We start from the raw sequence: 22605 nt of genomic DNA on the forward strand, positions 1-22605 counted from the left end.
CAGTGTCTGAGGCTAATGTCCCAAGTTACCCAGAGCAGGGACCTGCAGACACTCTTCAGGAATGGAGGGGCTTAGACCAGGACCATGGAAAGGGTTGGGGCTCCATAGGGAAGAAGACCCCATTACTGCTTCTTATTCCTGGGCCTGAGGGAAGACCCTTCTTTGTGAAGCAGTGTAGCTCAGCTGACTCTGACATCAGAGCCGGTGTCAGTGACAGAGAGTGATGACCAAAAGCAAAGAAGCAAAGATTTGGAGGTTTTGGAGAGTGCTGTACATCTATGCCACTTGTCCTGCTCCTTGTCCTGTTTGTGAAGCAGAAACATCAGAACTGTGATGGACACTGTGAAGAGGACTATATAGTGAGGGCACTACGTGATGGCCTACAGAAAACAGCCTGCTGACTCCAGCCAGCTGTGAACATGTCATTAGCTGTGTACTCTCATTGTACTTGCCCTTGGGTATAAGCATGTGGGTAGTATTCCCTCGTGCAGTTCAATCCCTCATACCTACAGAGTAGTTTCTCATGTACCTAACTAGGTTTTCCTAGTTCTTCCTGCCACAGAGGGACAGGTGGCATCCAAGTATCCATATTACATATAATAAGCCTGAGACTCAGGCCAGCCTGACCATGACAAAGATACTACCAAGTCTCATGCATATTCCTGGGGTAAACAGCCACCCTCCTCCTTCCCAGTTTGGTGACTTGGAGAGAGAGAGAGAGAGCTGTGCGTAGAGAAATAAGGAGCACAGGATCCTCCAAGAGGTCCAGGCCATAGTGCATTCTCTGAACTATTTACACTGAAGTCCCACAGGGGAGGTTCATTACTGGTACTGACATACTCTCTTCCCCTTTCCTATTAGGTACCACAGAGCTGGAGGCCATCTGAGATAATCAGGCCTGACAGGCATTTATGGACAAGGGCATGTGCTCCTTCCTGAGTGTGAAATATAACCATGACTCTGCCTAGATAGAAGTAGGCAGTGCTGCCTGGTCCTTGGGGGCCAGTTTGGACTCTAAACTCTGATTCCAGGCCAGATCTTGCTCTTCTCATTTCTCCATCTCTTTGAAGAAAAAAAAAAAACTCCAAAGACCAATCAGGAAGGCAGGGAGTGGCTTCTCATATTGCTTTACAATTTTTCCCCTTAAACAAATTGTTGCAAAATGTCAAGAACTTCATATTTTTTCTGTGAAGCAATCTGAGAGTCAGCCAAGATATTTTAAACTCTGTGACCTCAGCCTTCCAGAAAGCCTCTTGGGACAGTAAATGTGATAGGTCAGTCAGTGACCAGTCTTGTCCAAGCCATCCTTCTGCATCTTTATTAATGTTTCCCTCATTATGTACAATTTCTACACATCTCACCTATAGTCTCTCAAGGTCACAGGGTTACCCTGTAAGAGCAGGCTGAGGTCACATCTTCATTGCGCAGAGGCCTTGTGTGTCTATGTCCTTGACCAGGGTGTTCATGTGACCTTAGGAACCCATTGACCCTGCTCTCTCCAACAGGCCACATTCGGATCTCAGACCTGGGACTGGCCGTGAAGATCCCTGAAGGAGACCTTATCCGTGGTCGTGTGGGCACTGTTGGTTACATGGGTGAGTAATACTTTGTGCCCATCACAACTGAGACTCCCCAAGGCCATCACTTAAAAGTCCTCTTGTCTCGTTTTGTTTTGCTGTTTAGAAGTATTGTACTGATTTTCCATAGGGATGCTTGGTAGGAGGCCCAAATCGGTAAGGTCTGCCAATGGGACCCAAGGTGTAACCTAAGCTGAGTTCTCTGTAACCCCCTACCACAAGCCAACCTAAGTCTCAAAGACAAGTTATTCTGGGGATTTGGACCAGAGCCTGGCACTAGCATTTCTAGGGGAGCTCTTGTTGAAGAAGGATCTACCTAGAAGAGGTATCAGGTAGATATTCTTTGGGGAGACCTCTGAGAAGAATGTGACCATTAAGAAGAGCTCTGGGACCGCCACAGGAACAGGTACAGGGAGCAACCATGGGAGCAGGCAGGCCTGAGCCAGAGACCTCTGTGGGAACAGGCCTGAGCCAGTGACCTCCACAGGATCAGGCCTGAACCAGTGACCTCAGCTGGAGCAGGCCTGAGGCAGCGACCTCCACAGGAACAGGCTTGAGCCAGTAACCTCCCAGAGGTCCAGGCTTGGGCTAGTAACCTCCACTGGAGCAGGCCTGAGGCAACGACCTTCACAGGAATAGGTGGGGCAGCTGAGGGAACAAGCCCAAGCCAGAGACCTCTACAGACCAGATGGGCATGAATTGGCAGCCTCCAAGGGAGCAGGCCTGAGCCAGCAACCTCTGCCAGAGCAGGCCCAAGACAATGACCTCAGTGGGAGCAGCCCCGAGCCAGCAATCTCTGTGGCAGCAGGCCCTAATGACACCTGGGATTGCTGAGCAACCTCTGGGAGGTTGAGCAACCTCCAAGAACACTGAGTGACTCTGGAGTGACTGGAACCGTGGCCCTGACTGCACCACAAGAGGCATCCATCAGAGCCTTGGATCCACTGGCACCTGAAAGATTGATCATCAGAGATACAGCCCCAATTACACCGATCAGGAAAAGAAGGGTAGACAAGGTAAAAACACACTCAACACCACAAAGAGCAACACTACACTAATAAAAACTAGTGGTCCTACAGCAGCAAGACTTGAACAACCAAATATGGACAAAGCAGAAGAAAATGACCTAAAAGATAACTTTAGGAGAATGTTTCAGTCCCTTAAAGAGGAAATGAAAATTTCCCTCAAAGAAATGAAGGAAAAGACAAACAAAAAATTGGAAGAAATCAATAAATCCCTTAAAGAAAACCAAGAAAAAAGCAATCAGACAGATGAAAGAAACAATTCAAGACTTGAAAATCAAAATAGAGACAATAAAGGAAACATAAACTGAGGGAATTATAGAAACAGAAATTATTACAAAACAATCAGGAACCACAAATGCAAGCATAAACAGCAGAATACAAAATAGGGAGGAGAGAATCTCCAGCACTGAAGATACAATAGAAGAATGGACTCGTCAGTCAAATAAAACATTAAATCTAAAAAAAGCTTAACACAAAATATCCAAGAAATATGGGACACCATGAAAAGACTAAACCTAAGAATAATAGGGATAGAAGAAGAAGTCCAACTCAAAAGCACAGAAAATATATTTGATAAAATCATAGAAGAAAATTTTCCCAGCCTAAAGAAAGATACAAGAAGCTTACAGAACACCAAATAGACTGGATAAAAAAAAGTTCCCTTGCCACATAATAATCAAAACACTAAACATATAGAATCAAGAAAGAATATTAAGAGTTGCAAAGGAAAAAAGACAAGTAACATATAAAGGCAGACCTATCAGAATTACTCCTGACTTCTCATTGGAAACAGTAAAAGCCAGAAAGTTGTGGTCAAGTGTTATGCAGACATTAAGAGACCATAGATGCCAGCCCAGACTACTATACCCCGCAAAACTTTCAATCACCATAAATGGACAAAACAAGATATTCCATGACAGAACCAGATTTAACCAATACCTAGCAATGAACCCAGCCTACACAAAGTACTAGAAGGAAAACTCCAACCCAAAGAAGTTGACTACATCCACAAAAACACAGACATTAGAAGATCTCACAGCAGCAAACCCCCCAAAATGGAAAAATACACACAATAACATCACCAACAATGAAAACTAAAATAACAGGAATTAGCAATCATTGGTCATTAATATCCCTTAATATAAATGGACTCAACTCACCTATAAAGAGATACAGGCTAACAGATTGGATACAAAACCAGAATCCATCCTTCTGCTGCGTAGAAGAGAAACACCTCAACCTCAAAGACAGGCATTGCCTCAGAGTAAAGGGTTGGGAAAAATTTTTCCAATCAAATGGACCTAAGAAGCAAGATGGTGTAGCTATCCTAATATCTAACAAAATAGACTTCAAACTAAAATCAATCAAAAGAGACAACAAAGGACATTTCATATTAGTCATCCATCAGAAGTAGCTCCCTCCTCGACTTCCCCTTCCCGCTGTGCTTCCGACAGCACTTTCTCCAGAGGTAGGTAGAATTAACATAGTAAAAATGGCAATCTAGGGGCTGGAGAGATGGCTCAGAGGTTAAGAGCACTGCCTGCTCTTTCAGAGGTCCTGAGTTCAATTCCCAGCAACCACATGGTGGCTCACAACCATCTGTAATGAGATCTGGTGCCCTCTTCTGGTCTGGTGGCATACATGCAGACAGAACACTGTATACATAATAAATAAATAAATAAAATGGCAATCTAAAAAAAACCCTGCAGATTCAATGCAGCACCCATAAAAATGCCAGGAAAATTATTCACAGACCTAGAAAGAATACTACTCAACTTCATATGGAAAAATCAAAAAACCCAGGGCAACCAAAACAATCATGTATAATAAAGGAACTTCTGGAGGCATCACAGTTCCTGCCTTCAAACTCTACTAGAGAGGTATAGTACTGCAAACAGCCTGGTTTGGGCATAAAAACAGACAGGAAGGAACAATGCAACCAGATCAAAGACCCAAATATCAATCCACACACCTACAAACACCTGATTTTTTTTTTTACAAGGAAGCAAAAAAAATATATAAAATGGAAAAAAACATATTCAACAAATGGTGCTGGAATAATTAGATATCAGCATATAGAATACTGAAAATAGGTCTATTAACTATCACCATGTACAAAAATCAAGTCCAAATGAATCAAAGACCTCCACATAAAACCAACCATACTGAACATCATAAAAGAGAAAGTAACAAGTATGCTTGAACTCGTTGGCACAGGAGACCACTTCCTCAATATAACCCCAGTAGCACAGACACTGAGAGCAACAATTAATAAATGTGACTTCCTGAAACTGAAAAGCTTCTGTAAAGCAAAGGACATGGTCAACAAGACAAAATGGCAGCCTACAAAATGGAAAAAGATCTTCACCAACCCCACATCAAACAAATACACAAAGATCTCCAAAATATACAAAGAACTCAAGAAAATGGTCATCAAAAGAACAAATAATCCATAAAAATGGAGAATAGACCTAAACAGTGAACTCTCAACAGAGGAATCTAAAATGTCTATAAGACACTTCAGGAAATGATCAACATCCTTAGCCATCAGAGAAATGCAAATCAAAACAACTCTGAGATTTCATCTTATACCTGTAAGAATGGCCAAGATCAAAAGCACTGATTACAACTTATGCTGGAGACGATGTGGGGTAAAAGGAACACTCCTGCATTGCTGGGGGGAGTATAAACTGGTACAGCCCATTTGGATAACAGTATGGTGATTCCTCAGAAAATTAGGAATCAACCTACTTCAAGACCCAGCAATACCAATATATACCCAAAGGTTGCTCAATTGTACCCCAAGGACATGTGCTCAGTTATGTTCATGGCAGCATTGTTTGTCATAGCAAGAACCTGGAAACAACCTAAATGCCCCTCAACTGATGAATGGATAAGGAAAATATGGTACATTTACACAATGGAGTACTATACAGCAGAAAAAAATTACATTTTTAAATTTGCGGACAAATGGATGGATCTGTTGAGTGAGGTAACCCAGACCCAGAAAGACAAACATCATATGTACTCACTAATAAGTGGCTTTTAGACATAAAGCAAAGAAAAACCAGCCTACAATTCCCAATCCCAGAGAACCTAGACAACAGAGAGGATCCTAAGAGTTACAAACATGGATCTAATCTACATGGAAAATAGAAAAAGACAAGATCTCTGAAGTAAATTGGGAGCATGGGAACCATGGGAGAGGGCAGAAGGGGAGGGACGTTGGGAGGGGAAAATATATAACTTAATAAAAGCATTTTTTTAAAAAAAGAAGAGCTCTAAAATTAGAGGAGCCTATCATGTTTCCAAGCATAGTTCTAAGTAGGGACCACCCTGCCTCCTCTCAGCCTGTTCCAAGACTAACATGCTGGGAATAGACCTGGAGCTAAACTCTTAGAATCTCCTACCAATTAGAGACATCTTTTGCTTCCTTCCACATTCCTTGTGTATGTATCCCCAGTAACTCTGGGGTGTAGGGTTTCCCTGAAAACTCTAGGCTAGGGACCTATTGCCTTCTACCCAGGCCTGTACCTGCAGATGATGTGTGAGATCATTGTCTCTGGTACTAGATGGTCTTTTTCACACTACATAACACGTGGCAACCTGTGGGATATTTGTGTGAGTATGTGTATATGTGACCATGTGAATTCTGATAGTTATATTTGAGAGATCTGAGGGATATATGGCAAATAGATGGATAGGGGATGGATGATAGATAGATAGATAGATAGATAGATAGATAGATAGATAGATAGATGGATGGATGGATGGATGGATGGATGGATGGATGGATGGATGGATGGATGGGTGGGTGGGTGGGTGGGTGGGTGGATGGATGGATAAATGGATGATAGATGGATTGATGAATGGGTGGATAGATGATGAATGGACATAAGGGGAGATAGGCAGAGAAATAGATAAAGATACACTTGTTCAGTGCCTGCCTAGAAATCTGCTTACACATTTGTATTGCTCTCCTTTTGGACACAGTTCTGAATGCTTTGTTCACACACAGTCTCTGTCATGTGTCCACTGGTGCATGTCATGTGTATCTGCTTTTCATTCTGACTGGCCTCAAGACATGTAGCTATCTGTTTTGTACTTCTGTGGTGAATTTGTGTGTCATTTTTATCAGAGTGGTAGGAACGATACAGTAAAAGATTTTAAAATTATTATTTTTATTATTTTTTGTGTATGGGTCTGTGTACCATCTGTGTACCTAGTTTCCATAGAGGCCAGAAGAGGTTGTTGGATCCCCTGAAACTGGAGTCACCTGTGGTCGTGACCTGCCATGTGGGCACTGGGAATCAAACTCAGGTGCTCTAGAACAGCAAACCCATCTCCCAAGAAATGATTAGAAGTCCAAGTAGATTGAATATATTCTTTAATTTAGGTGGGCAGCCTTCTCCATTGAAATAAATATGTATGCAGTGCATCCTGTATGTGGAAGTCCTGCCTGTCACTGGGGACAAAGTAGTGAAACTGTAGTGTGTAATCTATCTGAGGAGACATTTCCATGCTCCATAATCAGAGTTCTGAAACCTCATTCAGAGCTCTTGGGCACAGTGAAGCATCGTGTCCGGGAAGGCTTTCTAGACAAAATGGTATTTGCACACCTGCTGGGTTGAAGTTGGGGGTTTGAAAGAAGGTAGCCCCAGTCCTTCTGTGAGAATACATCACCCTTGGGTACTGCTAAAATGAGGAGCAGCACCGGCCTGTGTGCTTGGGCTGCATCCTGCTGCCTATTGTCCTCATTTTCTCCCTTCCTTCTGTCCTCAGCCCCAGAAGTCCTGAATAACCAACGATATGGCCTGAGCCCTGACTACTGGGGTCTGGGCTGTCTCATCTATGAGATGATTGAGGGCCAGTCACCATTTCGAGGCCGCAAGGAGAAGGTTAAGCGGGAAGAAGTGGATCGCCGGGTGCTGGAGACTGAAGAGGTATACTCCCCCAAGTTCTCTGAAGAGGCCAAGTCCATCTGCAGCATGGTAAGCTCACATCAGACAGGCTGGCAGGACAGGAACCGTAATACACCAGAGTCATGTGTGCTCCTTGATCTGATTGGATGTCAGATACGCCTTGGGGGAAGCCTGGCATATTGGGCAGGATACCCCATGAACAAGAAATGGGGATTGAGTGAACACCCATGAAGGTCAATCCTTTGTGGAGAAGTAAGCAAAGGATGAAGATGATGGCCTAAGCTGGTTCACAAGCAAGTTTCTGCTCTTGATCTTGGGCCTCCTTTTCCCCTCAGCTCTGGATTCTAACAAAACAAGCCTTGTTGACAATGTCTGCTGTGGTACACCAGGCCCCTGACACTAAACTAAAAATTCCAAAAGGTGATCTCCCACTCCTGCTTTAATTCCAGGGCCTGGGTTGGGGCTTAGAAATATCATTGTTTTCTGCGACCACCCCTGTCTGGCCACTTCTGTGTCATAGTTCTACTGGAAGAGTTTGTGACTGGATTTGCCATCTGATCAAGTCCAAAAGAAGTGTTCCTCTGCCCTGACATGTGTAAAAGACACGATGAAGAATGGCATGTAACAAATAGACCTTAACCCCACAGCCCATTAACCAACCTCAGAGAAGCATTGCATCAGACTGACACTGCAGTACAGTCAGAGTGGGTACCAGAGGGATGGGCAGCAAAGGTCAGGGTGTAGGGAGTCGGTTTATGCCATGTTTAGCTATCTATGTGGTGTGACAAGGCCGTTGGAGGAGGTATCACACTCTTAGATCAGGGGCAGCAATTATAAGAATCAGGTCTCAAGAGACCTCAACAGGGACATGTACATACTGAGAGGATGAGGCAAACATGACCTCTACTTCTGACACCACTACCACTTTAGCTGGTCTTCCTTCAGACTGTCGGCTCCTGAATGATGACAGGGAGTTTTGTTTGTTTGCTTGTTTTTATGAAAAACTTGTCCTTCATTTAAGCTTTTTTTCCAACTAGCTTTTAAAACGTAAATGAACCTGTTTATATTAATTATGTTCTGCCGTGTGGCTCATTGCCTCTCCTCAGTACCATACATCTGGTTTCCTAGTATCTGGCTGGCAACATCCCACCTCAGACTCTTTCTCAGAGTTCTGTCTCTGCCTGCAAGTCTCACTTATCCCCTCCTACCTAGCTATTGGCCATTCATCTGTTTATTAAACCAATCAGAGGGTGCCTCAGGCAGATGAAGTAAAACAGAGGCACCCAGCATATCACCTTCACCCTCCCCCACCAACCCTCTGCTTGAACCCAGTCTTTGAGCTGGAACTCTTCCTGTAACTAGGGACACTGCTAGCCCTCTTCTGCCTCCTTGTGGCCACTTTGGGAAAGATGCTGGCTAAGCTTCATACTCTGGTCTGTAGCTGAAAAGTAACAAAGGGTTGAACCCTCATCTTTGTCACCTGGAAGAACCACCAGAAGTCTCAAGTCTTGCTCTGTCTTCTCTTGTGGTCTTGGATTCTGGACTTAGACTTCCTCTTCTTTGTAATACACACTCTGCTCTACTGAAATGCCTGACCTGTAAATCATGCCTCTTAAGGTCTAGAAGTCCCCACATCTAACTTCTTTGTCTCCTGGATCATTCTTGGCCTGCTAGTAGCTGATAAGGGGCCTAGCCCTACTTCTCATCCTTCTGCCAATCTGCCAGCACTGTGGACTATTGGAGCTGTATTGACAGCCACTTCACAGCCTTGCTTCTTTGTGTTTCTTGGAATGGAGAGAACATAGCACAGTTACATATGGGAAAGAGAAACTCAGGGCCAGAGAGATGCATCAGTAGGTAAAGTTTTTTTTTTTTTTTTTTTTGTTTTTTTGTGCAAGCCTGGTGACCTAAATTCAAGTCTTGGAACCCATTTGAAAGGTAGAGGGACAAAACGGACCACACAAAGTTATCCTGTAATCTCCACGCACAATAATAATAAATAAACATTGTAAAACCAAACAAATTAAAAAAGAGAAGCCCAGGTGTGGGCACTAATCTTAGCCACCAGCCTGGTAATGTGCCACAGGGTAACTGAGAACATGCCTTATTTGTTACAAAGATGTGATCTTGTGCTTGCTCTGCTGCCACTTCAATTCCCCATCCAGACTGAGTTCTAGGAGGTGGCACTGGGAGGCTAGAAGAGGGACACTTGCGACAGCTATAGCCATGAATGCTCCTTCGCCCTTCTGTCCTCTGGGCAGATGGAAAGGCCCAACCACATGGCCTCATGGGATTCTCTTGTTGCAGCTGCTCACCAAAGACTCAAAGCAGAGGCTGGGCTGCCAGGAGGAAGGGGCTGCTGAGGTCAAGAGGCACCCTTTCTTCAGGAACATGAACTTCAAGCGCCTGGAGGCTGGGATGTTGGACCCTCCCTTCGTTCCAGATGTGAGTAGCCACCACTGCTCCTAGGAGCTCTAAAGTCACCTCTGCCAGACATGCTTTCTAGTAGACTGAGAGTCCAGCTGTCCTGCTGAAGCATTATCGTCTGCCGACTGTCCCTTCCCACACTCTGGCTATTTTGTGACAGGGCTGTAAATCATGTTGTCAGAATGTACGGGTGGGGTGTGAGCCCTGGAACTCTACATTGGTTGTCCAGAGACTTAGGTACTTTCTCCAGTATAGGGGCCAGACAACCTTCAGTTATCTTACCTGTCCAGTCCAAGACACCTCCCCTCCCTGAACCTTCCAGTACATTGAAGATTGAGATGACCTAAATGGAAAATGCTGTAATAAATATGAGACTGACCACTACAGCTGTTTTACTCTCTGACCTTCAGGCAAGCTTTATTTATTAAAATACAAATGAAATATCACTATACTTTCCCTTTTTTTATCTAAAAAACGAGGGCTATAACTAATATAATAAAAATGTTACACAATAAGTACAATGACTATATATAGTATATACAGACAATAAATACATCAGCAATGTCTAGTCCATTTGCATTTGACAAATTCACAGAAAATACTTCATATCTATCCTATCTTGGTGAGTCCGAAGTCTTGTACCTAATTTACTTTCTCTCATAACTTGAATTCTGTATCTGGCAAACTATAACTATAACTATCATCTTCAACTTCCTCAGAAACCCAAGAAAAAAATATTAACTGAGTAAGTAGGAAATACAAGCAAGTGACTTCCAAAAATGTGAGAAATGACAAAAAACAGCTGGCTGCCTGGACAGTCATCCAAAGTTCCTTTGCAATGTGCTATTAACTATTAATCACAGTATTAACTATTATTAATAATGTTAATATTATTAATTATGCTATACTATTTGTTATCCATCACTGAGGAAATGAGGAACGGTACTCACATATTTGGCAAGGAAAAAGTTCCCTGACCATTAGAGTAGGAGGGCAGCAGCCGATGTGGGGAGCTAGGACTAACTGCTAGATGCTGAACAGTGTCCATGGTCACCCCTGGAGACCTCTATAACCAGATGTGGCATTACATCATAGATCTGACCAGGGAATGTTTCTGACATTAGAAAGATTAAATCAGTAAGTGCTGCAAACTGCACATGAGAGGAGGTTCAGGAAATTCAAAGTATAACAGTGTCTCTCAAAAGTAGTTGCCCGTTTGGAATTACCTAAGAATAAAGATAAGTACTGATCCTGGCCTGTAGCTCAATTGATAGAATGCTTCCCTAGCAAGCATGGAGTACTGAGTTTGATCCCCAGCACTATAGTAACCAGGCGTGATGGTACACACCTTTAATCCCAGCATATAAGAGATGAAAGCAGAAGGATCAGAAATTCAAGATTGTCCTCAGCTATATAAGCATGTTGAGAGGCCAGCTTGGGCTACATGAGACGCTATCTCAAAAATGACGGAGAGCACTTGAAGAGATGGCTCGATAAAGTATTTTATTACTAATGTGAGGACAGGCGTTTAATCCTCAACACCTACATGAAGTTGGATGCGTTGATATGTGCTTGTAATCCCATCACTGAGAAGGCAGACACAGGAGGATCTCTGGGGTTCACTGGCCAACCAGTCTTGCATAATTGCAAGCTCTAAACCAATAAGAGGCCCTGTCTCAAAGGAAGTGTGTTTGGTGTTCCAAAGGATGGCACCCAAAATTGTCCCCTAGTATCCCACTCCCTAAGAAGTACTAATCTTGTACCCAGGTCCCAAATGGTCTTGGGCCAAACCTGATCCATCAGAATTTTTCAAATTTTGTTTATTGTTTTTTAGATATTTTTAAGTTTGTTGAGAGCTATGGTATGACCACTGCTCAGCATCCCAAGAGAAACTTTCTAGAGTAACAGTAAGGGCCAGGCCAGAGGAGCTTGCATAGAAGCAGCCTCTATCTCTAGATAGACACACTTTGCTCAACCTGGAGTCACCCCGAAAGCTTGTATCTCCATACCCTAGTTTCCTGCAACCCTGGGGCAATCATTCTGCAACCTGCCCTCCTGGAGGGCAGAACCCAGCCAGGTTGGCTCCTGTGGATATGTGGAATAGGCACTATGCTGCTGGATGGACAGTTGAGGACAGGCAGGGCTACCGTTGTCACAGCAGCTACACTCAGCAGCACAGTGGCCCAGCTGTTTTCCTTATCCTCATTTATAGGGAGAAAACTAAGGCTGTGAAGACACATTTGGCTTTTTCCAAGGCTCCTAAACTTCACAGTGAAGACCACCTGCCAAAGAGTTTGGGTTAAATATGTGGCTTATTGCCCTGCATGAGAAAGAGCTGGAACATATTCCTGCCAGGGTTGTGCCATGCACCCCCAGGCCATCTCTCTATGGCACTATGCCCTAAAGCAGAATCCCTCTTGTGCTTTGCTCTGGTTCTGGGTCCACAGCATCCCCACAGACCACAAACCCTAAACTGTAACCAGCGCCACTTCTCTTCCAAAAGCTAACACTCTGAAACAGTGCTATCTTCCTGATGGTGTGGGCTTCCTAGCAGCCAAGACAGCTGATGGATGAGGTGCCCAGAGATCATGAACTTAAAGACAGAGGTAGCCTCTTAGCCTGTTGGACCTACCTAGAAAGAGAACACAGGTCTATGGTCTATGTGAGTAAGCAGTGGTAAAAAGGAACTCTGGACTAGGCATCCCCAGCTCTCGTTTTACTTGGATCAGGTCCCCTTGATAGATCTGAGAGAGGGAACCTCAGGTTTGAGGTCCCAAAAGGTGAGAAGTTCAGGAAGATGTCCCCACTGTTCTCTATCAAAACCTAAGAGACAGGCTTGGGGACCTGGCAGCCATAGAAAGGGCCCATGTGATGGAGCCCTTTGTCTCTTATAGCCCCGGGCTGTGTACTGCAAGGATGTGCTGGACATCGAGCAGTTCTCTACTGTGAAAGGTGTCAACTTGGACCATACGGACGATGACTTCTACTCTAAGTTCTCCACAGGATCTGTGCCAATCCCATGGCAAAATGAGGTGGGCAGGGCAAGCCACCAGCTTTTCTCTAAGAGGGATGGGTTGTCAGAGAAGATGAAAGTGCACAAACAACAGAAGGGTCACTGGGTAAGCAGCACAGATGGGCTTGGGTTGGAAGCCAACAGGTAGCTTAGAGAGAACAGGTGGGCAGCAGTCAGGTACCTCCCTCGGAGGTCTGCTGGAAATGGAAGGAAATGGGGCATCTTCTAAAAGTTTAAGCATTAAATTGAGTAAGTCAGCTGATCAAATGCGGTATGGATGATGGTCAAGTAAGCTATAGGAGATGGTTTGGAGGGGGAAGAGTGTGCCTCTGGTGGGTTATATTCTTAGTGGAGGCCCCCAGAAAGTTGCAGAGAAGCCCTGTTAGAGGAAGGGGCAGAGCCAGTAGGGCAGGGTCTATATGTCTCAGGGAAGGCCCCCAAGGGTAACAGTGTTGTTTCTATTCTGCCTTTCTAGATGATAGAAACAGAATGCTTTAAGGAGCTGAATGTGTTTGGACCCAATGGTACCCTCTCACCAGACCTGAACAGAAATCAGCCTCCAGAACCTCCAAAGAAAGGGCTGTTTCATAGACTCTTCAGGCGTCAGGTGAGAGTCAGCCTGGCCAACCTGGCCTGAGCTGTAGGATTCCAGCCCACTTCCACACACCAGAGATTCATACTGCCCCTTGTCTGTATGGCCTGGTAGCCTGGAATTGTTAGTCAGCTTGTTCAAAATCCCAGCACCCCCTGTTGGTGATACAGGGTGCCATGTCAACATTGTTGACACAGGGAAACTGATTCCACTCTGTGCTACAGAGTGAAGGATGTTGAAAAAGGCATTTCCAACCTCTGCCCAATAAACACAGAGGAAGAAACAACTCAGCACCTCCTCTATCAGTGGTCAGCACTAAATGGTCACCCTGCAGGGCAAACCCACCTCAGACTGTGGAACACTGTTCCATTATTCAATCCCCTCATACTGGCTGGCATTTTCCCCTTGGGAACAGACTTTGTTCCATCAAAGCTTATCCCTGAAGGAAGGATTGGTATGGACCAAATGAAAGAAAAGCCCTGGGGAAGATCTGAAAATCCGGAGTGTGAGAACCCAGGAGCTCTGTTCCACAGCTACAAAGGCAGCTGCAGTTGCACCTAGTCAGCCTAGCCCTTCTAAGGAAACTGAGATTGATGGACTCAAAGAACTTAACCCTAGCTCACACCTCTGGTGACCCCACAGATTATCTGTTATCTGGAACACAGGGCAGGAAGCATCTGCAGGCTCATGGGAAGTATAGACTGAACCCTGCCCCCTGCCAAGTTTGTTTTCTTTAAGAACTTCATGTAAGTTTCACATCCTACACTGTGATATATTTGTGTTTTTATAATACAATGACATGTTTAAACAGTCCCATCAAGTAAAACTACAAGTTCTAGAAAGAAATCACTCTTTTTCTCTGCTCACAGATTTAGGATTTCTTAATTCCATGGCTCTTCCTGGGCACCAGATAAAACCCTCTCTCAAGGAGCAGCCTGTAAACTCAGGTTTCTGGGGAGAATGCAAAAAGTCAAAACACAGAGAAGAAAGTTGGAACATTCTGGATTCTACTGCCCTACTTCCAGAGCCACCATGAATGTGTCAAATCCATGGGCTTTGAATTTACCAAGAACTGATTCTATTCCTCTCTTTTCCCAGCACCAGAATAATTCCAAGAGTTCACCCACTCCAAAGACCAGTTGTAATCACCGCATAAATTCAAACCACATCAGTTCAAACTCTACTGGAAGCAGCTAGTTTCAGCTCTGGTCTCGAAGTCCAAAGTGGAACCAGCTCAGACCCTTCTACTTGGAAGCAGAACTTGTAGCTGATGGAGCTTCTACTATGGCTGGGTAGCCAGGAGAGCTCCCCTGGGAACTGGGATAGGATACTGTTCACCTGAACAACAAGCCTCCAAGTTTCTCAAAGAAATTTCCACTCAGGTCTGTTTTTCAAGGTGGCCCCAAGCTGGGGTGAACTAGAATTGTCCTTGTTGAATATTGCAATAGAAACCCAATGGGATATGACAACTTGCATGGATTTTAATAGCATCCTAATTAGAACTGAATTTTGTCTTTATCATTTTTAAAGGAAAGTTTTGTAAATTTCTCTATTGTCTCAGTTTACATTTTGTATATTTGTATTTAACTGAAAGTCAGATTTTGAGGGTGTATATTTTCTGTGTAGCCACTTTTAAGCCATGTGTTTTAAGCCATTTTAGATGGGGGGTTTTACAAAAAAAAATGTGACTCTAGACTTCCAGAGCTTCAGAAGAGAAAATGTTTTTTTATTAAATGTAGAAAATGTTTCACCTTTTACCTTTTAAGCCCTGATTGCATCTGCCTATATTCATCTCTCTGGCCTTTTCCTCAATGTAGCTCTAACTCTCTGTTGACTTGTAACAATCATAATGAAATGCCAAGATGCACTTGGGACATTCCTCCCTCAAACACTCTGTGGGGCGGGGCATCATTGGTAAGAATACTTCTATGGGCAGGCATTTGACATTGCAGGTTCTCTTGTTCTCCTGCTGTTGGGTGTCTGGCATGCAGGGCAGGAAATCCCAAGTCATTGGGCTGCAGATCTTGGCAGCTAAAGCCAGTGGTTTTCAAGAGATTTCTGTTGTATTTGGGGATTTCTCCTATATATTATTTTTAGTAGTTTATACTGATGATAAGGACCAGTAGGAAACCCAAGTGTTCCAAACCATGGGACTATGGAAAAGTATGAATTGGGGGGTCCATTATGAGTGACTACCTCCGTGCCTATTTATGCCTTTGCTGGTCAGTAAAGTGATCACCATATCATGACACCTTCATGGGGTCCCACAGATTTGTTGGCTCATGTGACATGAAGGAAGTCATTCCAGGCAAGTGAGATGCCTAAGAAGAAACTTGCACTAGTGAAGTGCAAGACAATCTCATTGTCACTTCCCAAGGAGATCTTGGTCAAAGGCTCGTTCTAATTGGGCATCTTAAAGACACAGGCACAAGTCACTCATGGAAGACTTGATGGACTTACCTTTCCAGCCCTGGGGAGTTGTCCAGCCCCTGAAATTCAAGGAGGTTTCAAGGTACAGATTGGCCCTCACCTTCTCATCAGGACAGGGTAAGCAGCTGGTCTTACTGCTCCCCTGGGAAGATGAGACTCTGAGTATGATTCTGCCTCAAAATATGTCTCAGCTACCAACTATTGGGGTTTCTTACAGGATGAGCCAGGTGCTACTGGAATCAGCTCCTGTTAAAATGCAGATTACTGGGCAACACCCCAAGCCAATACTTGATGATCTCATTTTGTAGTCCAGGCTGGTTTCAAATTAAAAATCCTCCTGCTTCAGCCTCCTGAATTCTAGGATTACAAGTGCATACTACCATGAAAAATGCATCTTTCCTAAGCTGCTCAGACCCTTCTGATGCGCCATAGTGTGAGAACAATCCCCCAGGCCTATGTATATGGCCATTCCAAATGTGTTTTCCTGAGGCACCTGACAGCTTTGAGACTTCATCCTGTCAGGAGGAAAATTCCAAGCATTTTAGTCTCATGTCTTTGATTCCAAGCTCTTCCAGGGCTCGCTGCTGGAAAGGAGCCTGTTCTTTGGGACTAATCATCCAACCATGAGAGAAGAAACAGCCAGGCTCTATGGTGCATGATTAACCTCAAGCCTGGCCCATTGACTGCTTCTGAACTTCTGAAGGGCTGAATATGAATCAAATGCAAATGACTGTATCCAGGTTCTACTGGGGAGTAGGACACTCAGTACTTCCAGATCATCAAGCTGTTGCTCATGCTTCTTCCTTGAGGAAAAAGAGAATTGTCATCTTTTTGGTATGGTTATAAGCCCCAGCCACACACAACCCCTGACTCCTTTTCACAAGTTTGTTCCTATTTCCCCACCCAAAGCCTTTTAACTCTTGTCAAATAGGTAACGGTAAGAAAAGTTTCTCCTTAGGCCTCAATGCTGCGGGCTGCATTCCTGCCTGGCTCCCACATGCCTGGCTAGCTTATGCCCCGAAATAACAACACACAAATTGTATTCATTTAAACACTACCTGGCCCATTAGCTTCAGCCTCTTATTGGCTAATTCTCATATCTTGCTTTAACCCATATTTAGTAATCTGTGTAGCACCACAAGGTGGTGGCTTACCAGGAAGGATCTTAGCCTGCATCCATCTCAGAGAGGAGAGGCATGGCGACTGACTGAGGCGTCTGCCTGACTCTGCTTTCTTTCTCCCACAATTCTGTTCTGTCTACTCTGCCTACCTAATTTTCTGTCCTATTAAAGGGCCAAGGCAGTTTCTTTATTAACCAATGAAAGAAACATGTAGACAGATGACCCTCCTCTATCACCCCAAAATCAAGGCAGTGTCCATTTTCAGTAGAGAATCTGTAAACAGAGACTGCACTTTTGTTTCCCAGCCACCCAGACCTGAATAATCACACAGAGCTATATTAATTACAACACTGTCAGGCCAATGGTTTAGGCATATTCCCAGTTAGCTCTTACATCTTAACCCATTTAGATTGATCTGTGTATTGCCATGAGGTTGTGACTTACCCGTAAGGTTCTGGCATCTTTCTCCTTTGGTGGCTACATGGCATATCCTGACTCTGCCTTCTTTCCTCCTCTATCTGTGCCTGGATTTCCTGCCTTGCTATATTTTGCCCTGCCATAGACCAAAGCAGCTTCTCTATTAACCAATGGTAATAAAACATATTCACAGCATACAGAGGAACATCCCACATCAAGAACACCCAGGAAGCTAAATGGAAAACACAAGTCTGTTTACCATGTGTTCCCATCATGAGGTCCTGAAAGACCTGTGCACTGAAATGTACCCGAGTGCCTATGGGAGGCAGAGGTAGACACATTTCAGTCTTTCAGTTTGTTTTGGCCTACTCATGGCTTCATAGCAAGAAACAGTGCCTGAAAAGTGTCCCTCCTCTCTCACTAAGTCTTCCTCCTGCCTTTGTTTCTATAGCTGCATTTTAAAGGTCTTTTTGTTTGTTTTAAAATGAAAATAAGCCCTCTGCCATGTCCAGGAGAAAGTGTATGTGGACACTCTGTTGTGCACGTGAACTCTTTGCAGAAGAACCTTTCTTGCTTCACGTGTGGCATGTTTCTAACTGAATGTTCCTTGACTTGGAGTGAGAAGCTTCTCTGCTTTTGCTGTTTGGAAATAGGCCTCTGTCTGCATGCAGTATGTAGGGTGGTCTCTGCTGTAACCATTCTGACTTAAAATTGTCTGTTATACACTTTAGTGGGGGAAGGTGGACTCTGAATATCATCCCCAGAATATCAAGAATGGCTGATCCTCACCTTCCAGGAAGATGGTGTGTATCCTTTACTCATTCTTGAATCTGAACTACACAAGGCTCCATATTTCCTCACCTGCCTAGGGGCTGAGGCTGGCTGTAGCCACAGGACTGGTCTCTGAAATATTTTGTTTTCTGGGAGGGCAGGCAGCAAGAGGCCTACCACACAGGCGTAGATCACAGGTAGCCCCAGTGATATGTATGCCTGACAGGCATTGGCTCATGATGTTTCTGAGTTCACGCGTGGGGACATGTGCACGGCACTTCTTTGCATCAGAGGCACAAGTAAAATGAGAGTCTGCCTCAGAGCTGAGACCAACCCCCTGAAAAAGCTGAGGCTGGGAAGTTTCCATGCGTCTCCAAGGAACTTAGCCCAATATTGCAATCTATTGTTTTCTTCTGGACCAAGTACTTTCTTGAAAGGTTGGCTTTACTTTCCAGCAAATTAAATGAGCCACTAACCTCAACACAGGGCAGGCAATGCAGCCTCCCGGAGCCTGGCATTCTAAGCCTTGACAAAGGGAATGGTGGCAGCTTCTTGGACAGCTAGAGGTCCCAAGAAAAAGAAAAATGCAACACTGGGATCTTCTCTTGGGCAATCGTGTGCTTTCTTTTCTGATTGTCTCCTCATCCCCTTCCATCTTCATAACCAATACCCTGAAATAGGACCTTCTAACTTAGGTTTTGCTATGGAAAGGCAGTATAAAGTCTCTTCCTTCAGACTACAGTTGGGAAGTCCCACCCAGGCCCACTTTCTATACCTGCTTGTACAGCCAGCTACTCAGCTAGTGAAACTGGCAGGTATGTAGGCCAGATCCTGCACAGGCACATAAAGTATCTCCTCTGGCTCAGACTGAAAAGTCTTGACTCAGGACAATGATTTAACATTTCCTAGGTCACCCTAGGAAAGAAGCTGGGTTACCTAAAGGAAGATACTGGGTATTGGGCATTTTTCCAGTTTATTGACCTACCATTCCTATAATTGATCACAAATATTGTCTATTAGAAGGGCATTGTGGCTACTGGCATTGTTAGAATAATAACTTTAGTATCCAAAGGTTTCCATTTTGGAGGTTATTCTCAATGATAATAGCTTCTGTTGTGCTGCTCTGAACCTCTCACGCTCCATCCACTATGTCACAGTGCCACCATGTCTAGCCACAACCACTGTTGTTTTATAAAGATAAATAAATTCCTTAATGAATATAATACTGCATTTCTTTTCTTCTGTGGAAATACTGACCTCTTTTGTTTGAGTGACACTTGCCTGAAACATGTTCATGCTGACTGTAATAGCCCCTCAGTTAATTCTTTCTCAAGTCAATTCCACCCAAACCAAATCTGGCCTTCACACTGACCACACCAAGAACTGCCGTCACATTAACTCTGGTAGGCAGTACCTAAGGAGGCCAGCAGAACTCTTACAAGGCCATCAGAGTTTAAACACAAACCCAGCAGTTTCTTGTCATGGAGACAAAGTAGACTAGGACAGGAATGCAGGAGGCACCCATACTTGCTGCCTGATGAGCCTTTTACACAGAGGCAGGCTCTTTAAAGAACATTGTTCAGCTTTCATGAGGACATGGGATACCCAGTACTCAGGCCTATGCTCTGGTGGATCTGGTCCCCTCGCTAACTCTAGATCCTTTTTGAGATGGGGTGAATACAGTGGCGGACCCCACATTCATTCACACACCCTGTGTTTCCCCAGCAAGCATTTGGTAGAGCAGGACACAGAAAAGAGTGGATATTTGAGGCTCTTGTCTTCCAGCGTGAGCTCTGGAGTCCATATGTCCTGTGGAAGACTTTAGTCCCCTGGCTCCTGAAAAGCAGACACTTTTCCTAATTGGAAGGACAAACTGAGACAGAAGCTCTGTGTAGGTGCTGCCTGGCAATGAAATGGAATGGGATGTTCTTCTATAACTGAAAAGTGGTCTTTCCTGGAATGAGAGAAGAATTGCTGTGCAGCAGTACTAAGGAAACAACCAACAGGTACATGTTGCTAATCATGTGTGAAGACTTGCAAGAGAATATGGAGGGACCAAGGACAGGAAGCCTTCCAACTCAAGAGACAGGAACCTCACTAGAGATAGTGGGAACCTTCCCTAACCCTTTGAAGGCTATGTATTATTTTGGGAGACTTTTACCAATCTAGAAAGCCCACTGCCACAGCCAACCTCCTGACAGGATATCAGGAAGAAACTCAGGTCCCATGGCCCTGCCCACTGAGACTGTCTACCTCATTACCCTACTTTGTCTGGGCAGACAAGGATAGGTGGGAGGAAGTGATGATCCATACCTCTATTACGCTCTTCACTATAAACAGCTGTGCACAGTAGATGAGGGCACCGAATGGTCTCCATTTGGTCTATTCCCAGGAGAGATGCTCTCCTCCCATACCCAGCCCTTCCTGGGACACCAGGGAGTGTCAGGCTCTGGCTGAGATCTACCTAGACCCCTTGAGATGGTGACAAGCAAGAAAGTTTGAGTGCTAGGAACCCTCAAATCACAGCAAGTGAGGCTCTTGTACCACTGTGAACAGGACTTCCTTGAGCTAAATAGTGGGCGGCCCTGGGTTTAGTTGTCTTATGGATGTAGCTTCCTGGTGGCAAGCTGTGTTAAGACAGGGAGACGGAGACAGGAAGATCCCTGGGATTCACTGGCCAGTATAACTGAATCTTCAAGCTCCAGGTTTAGTGAAAGATCTTGTCTCAAAAATAAGGGGAGAGTAACAGAAATATTCCTGATGTCAGCCTCTGGCTTCCTCATGCAGTCACATATAGTGCATCAATGCATACACAAACACATATTAAACATAATTTAAAGAATTTTAAAGTAGCTGCTAATGTTATTATTCCTTTCATTTATATCACATTTCTTCTAGATAATTCTACAATATAAACAAAAATAGAGTAGGGGAAAGGCTTAGGGATTACTCTGGAGAAGTCTGAGATGTATCTGCCAGGCTACCCCACCTCCTCAGTCCCCAGGGAAATCCAAGGGATCTGCATTTACCACTTGGGCCATATATCCCAAAGGGTACAGGATAGGAGAGAAAGCAGCAAAATTCCACAGTCAGCATCCCCACCCTGCATCCTCTCAACACTGGAGCCAAACATGCGGTATACTTGCCCTCTGGTAACTGGCAGCCTGTTTATTCAGATGAGGTTCTGCTGAAACCACTGACAAACGTTCTTTCGAATTAGTAGAAACGTGGACTACAGAGCCAAGAAGAACTCCACTCCAAAGAGCCCAACCCTGTAATGAAGGTTTCTGGTTTGGCTCGTGCCCTTGATCACTTCTGCTGCTGCTGTTTCACAGCAGTAAAGTAGAGGGTGAAGGAGAAAATAATTCTCTTCAAAGTTGTTTACCATCGGCCAGTGCACTCTAAGTAGGAATCCCAGTCTCATATTTGAAGTGGTCTCTGGGTTTTCTCTCAAGTGATGTTATTGAACAAAATCCACAAGCAAAGCCTTGATGAACTTTGGGGTCTGGTATTTCCTCAATAAGCCTTCTGTCTTTCTGAAGTCTATGCCTTTGGTTAATAAGCAAACCATTTCTTTATTTTACAGTTTTTTCTGCTCCATGATCAGTTCAGCATGCAAATTCTATAGCTCCAAGGTCTAAGTTTAGATCCTAGTTTTTCAGTTTGTGCACCTGACACAGCTCAGACAAGTTGCATACTTGCTCTGTCTCTCAATTTCCTAATTTGTCCAGGGATATAGTAACCATTTGTTTTTACTAGCAATAGAGGGACTTCGATAATTCACACAAGCTATTAAAGGCCAGAGAGATAACTCAGTTCATAAAGTGCCTTCTGTGCAAACATGATGACCTAAGTCCAATTTCCAGAACCCACCTGGAAAAACTGGTTAGGCAGAAACATCCACTTATATTCCAGTGGTAAAGAACAGAGACAGATGAGCATCTTTGATGTTCACTGACCAGCCAGAGTAGCCTACTTGGTTATCTCCAAGTCAGTGAGAGACTCCATCTCATAAAACAAGGTGACTGACATATGAGGAATGCCATCCAGTGTTGACTTCTGGCCTTCAACATGCATACATTTGTACACATATATCCACATACATACAGTATATATACCCAATAACATGTCTATCAGTGTTTGGCAGTTGGGAAGCATTTCAAATGAGTTCCTGACTACCATACATTATTAATGTCAGAGTGGGCTAAACAAGAGGCATTTACTGTGTCACCATTCTGGAGGCCAAAGCTGGAAGGGAAATAGAGAATCCCGGTACCAATGTTGACAGTTCTGCAGCCTCTGGATATTGG

At 44.2% G+C, this 22605-nt stretch overlaps 1 protein-coding gene across 4 annotated transcripts in view; it reads left to right on the forward strand.

Annotated features, from left to right (window-relative positions):
• Positions 1–15321, forward strand: part of Grk5 (G protein-coupled receptor kinase 5) — a 198263-nt gene extending 182942 nt beyond the window's left edge. For all 4 annotated transcript variants that reach the window (XM_038327005.1, XM_038327023.1, XM_038327014.1 and 1 more), the window contains 6 exons: positions 1506–1595; positions 7385–7593; positions 9832–9969; positions 12846–12983; positions 13440–13571; positions 14655–15321. In XM_038327005.1, the coding sequence (XP_038182933.1) occupies positions 1506–1595; positions 7385–7593; positions 9832–9969; positions 12846–12983; positions 13440–13571; positions 14655–14753 (806 nt within the window). In that variant the 3' untranslated portion in view covers positions 14754–15321. The remainder of the gene's footprint in view (positions 1–1505; positions 1596–7384; positions 7594–9831; positions 9970–12845; positions 12984–13439; positions 13572–14654) is intronic.
• The last annotated feature ends 7284 nt before the right edge of the window (positions 15322–22605 follow it).

This window comes from Arvicola amphibius, chromosome 1 (genome assembly GCF_903992535.2).
Source record: "Arvicola amphibius chromosome 1, mArvAmp1.2, whole genome shotgun sequence".
In the NCBI taxonomy this organism is placed as follows: domain Eukaryota; kingdom Metazoa; phylum Chordata; class Mammalia; order Rodentia; family Cricetidae; genus Arvicola; species Arvicola amphibius.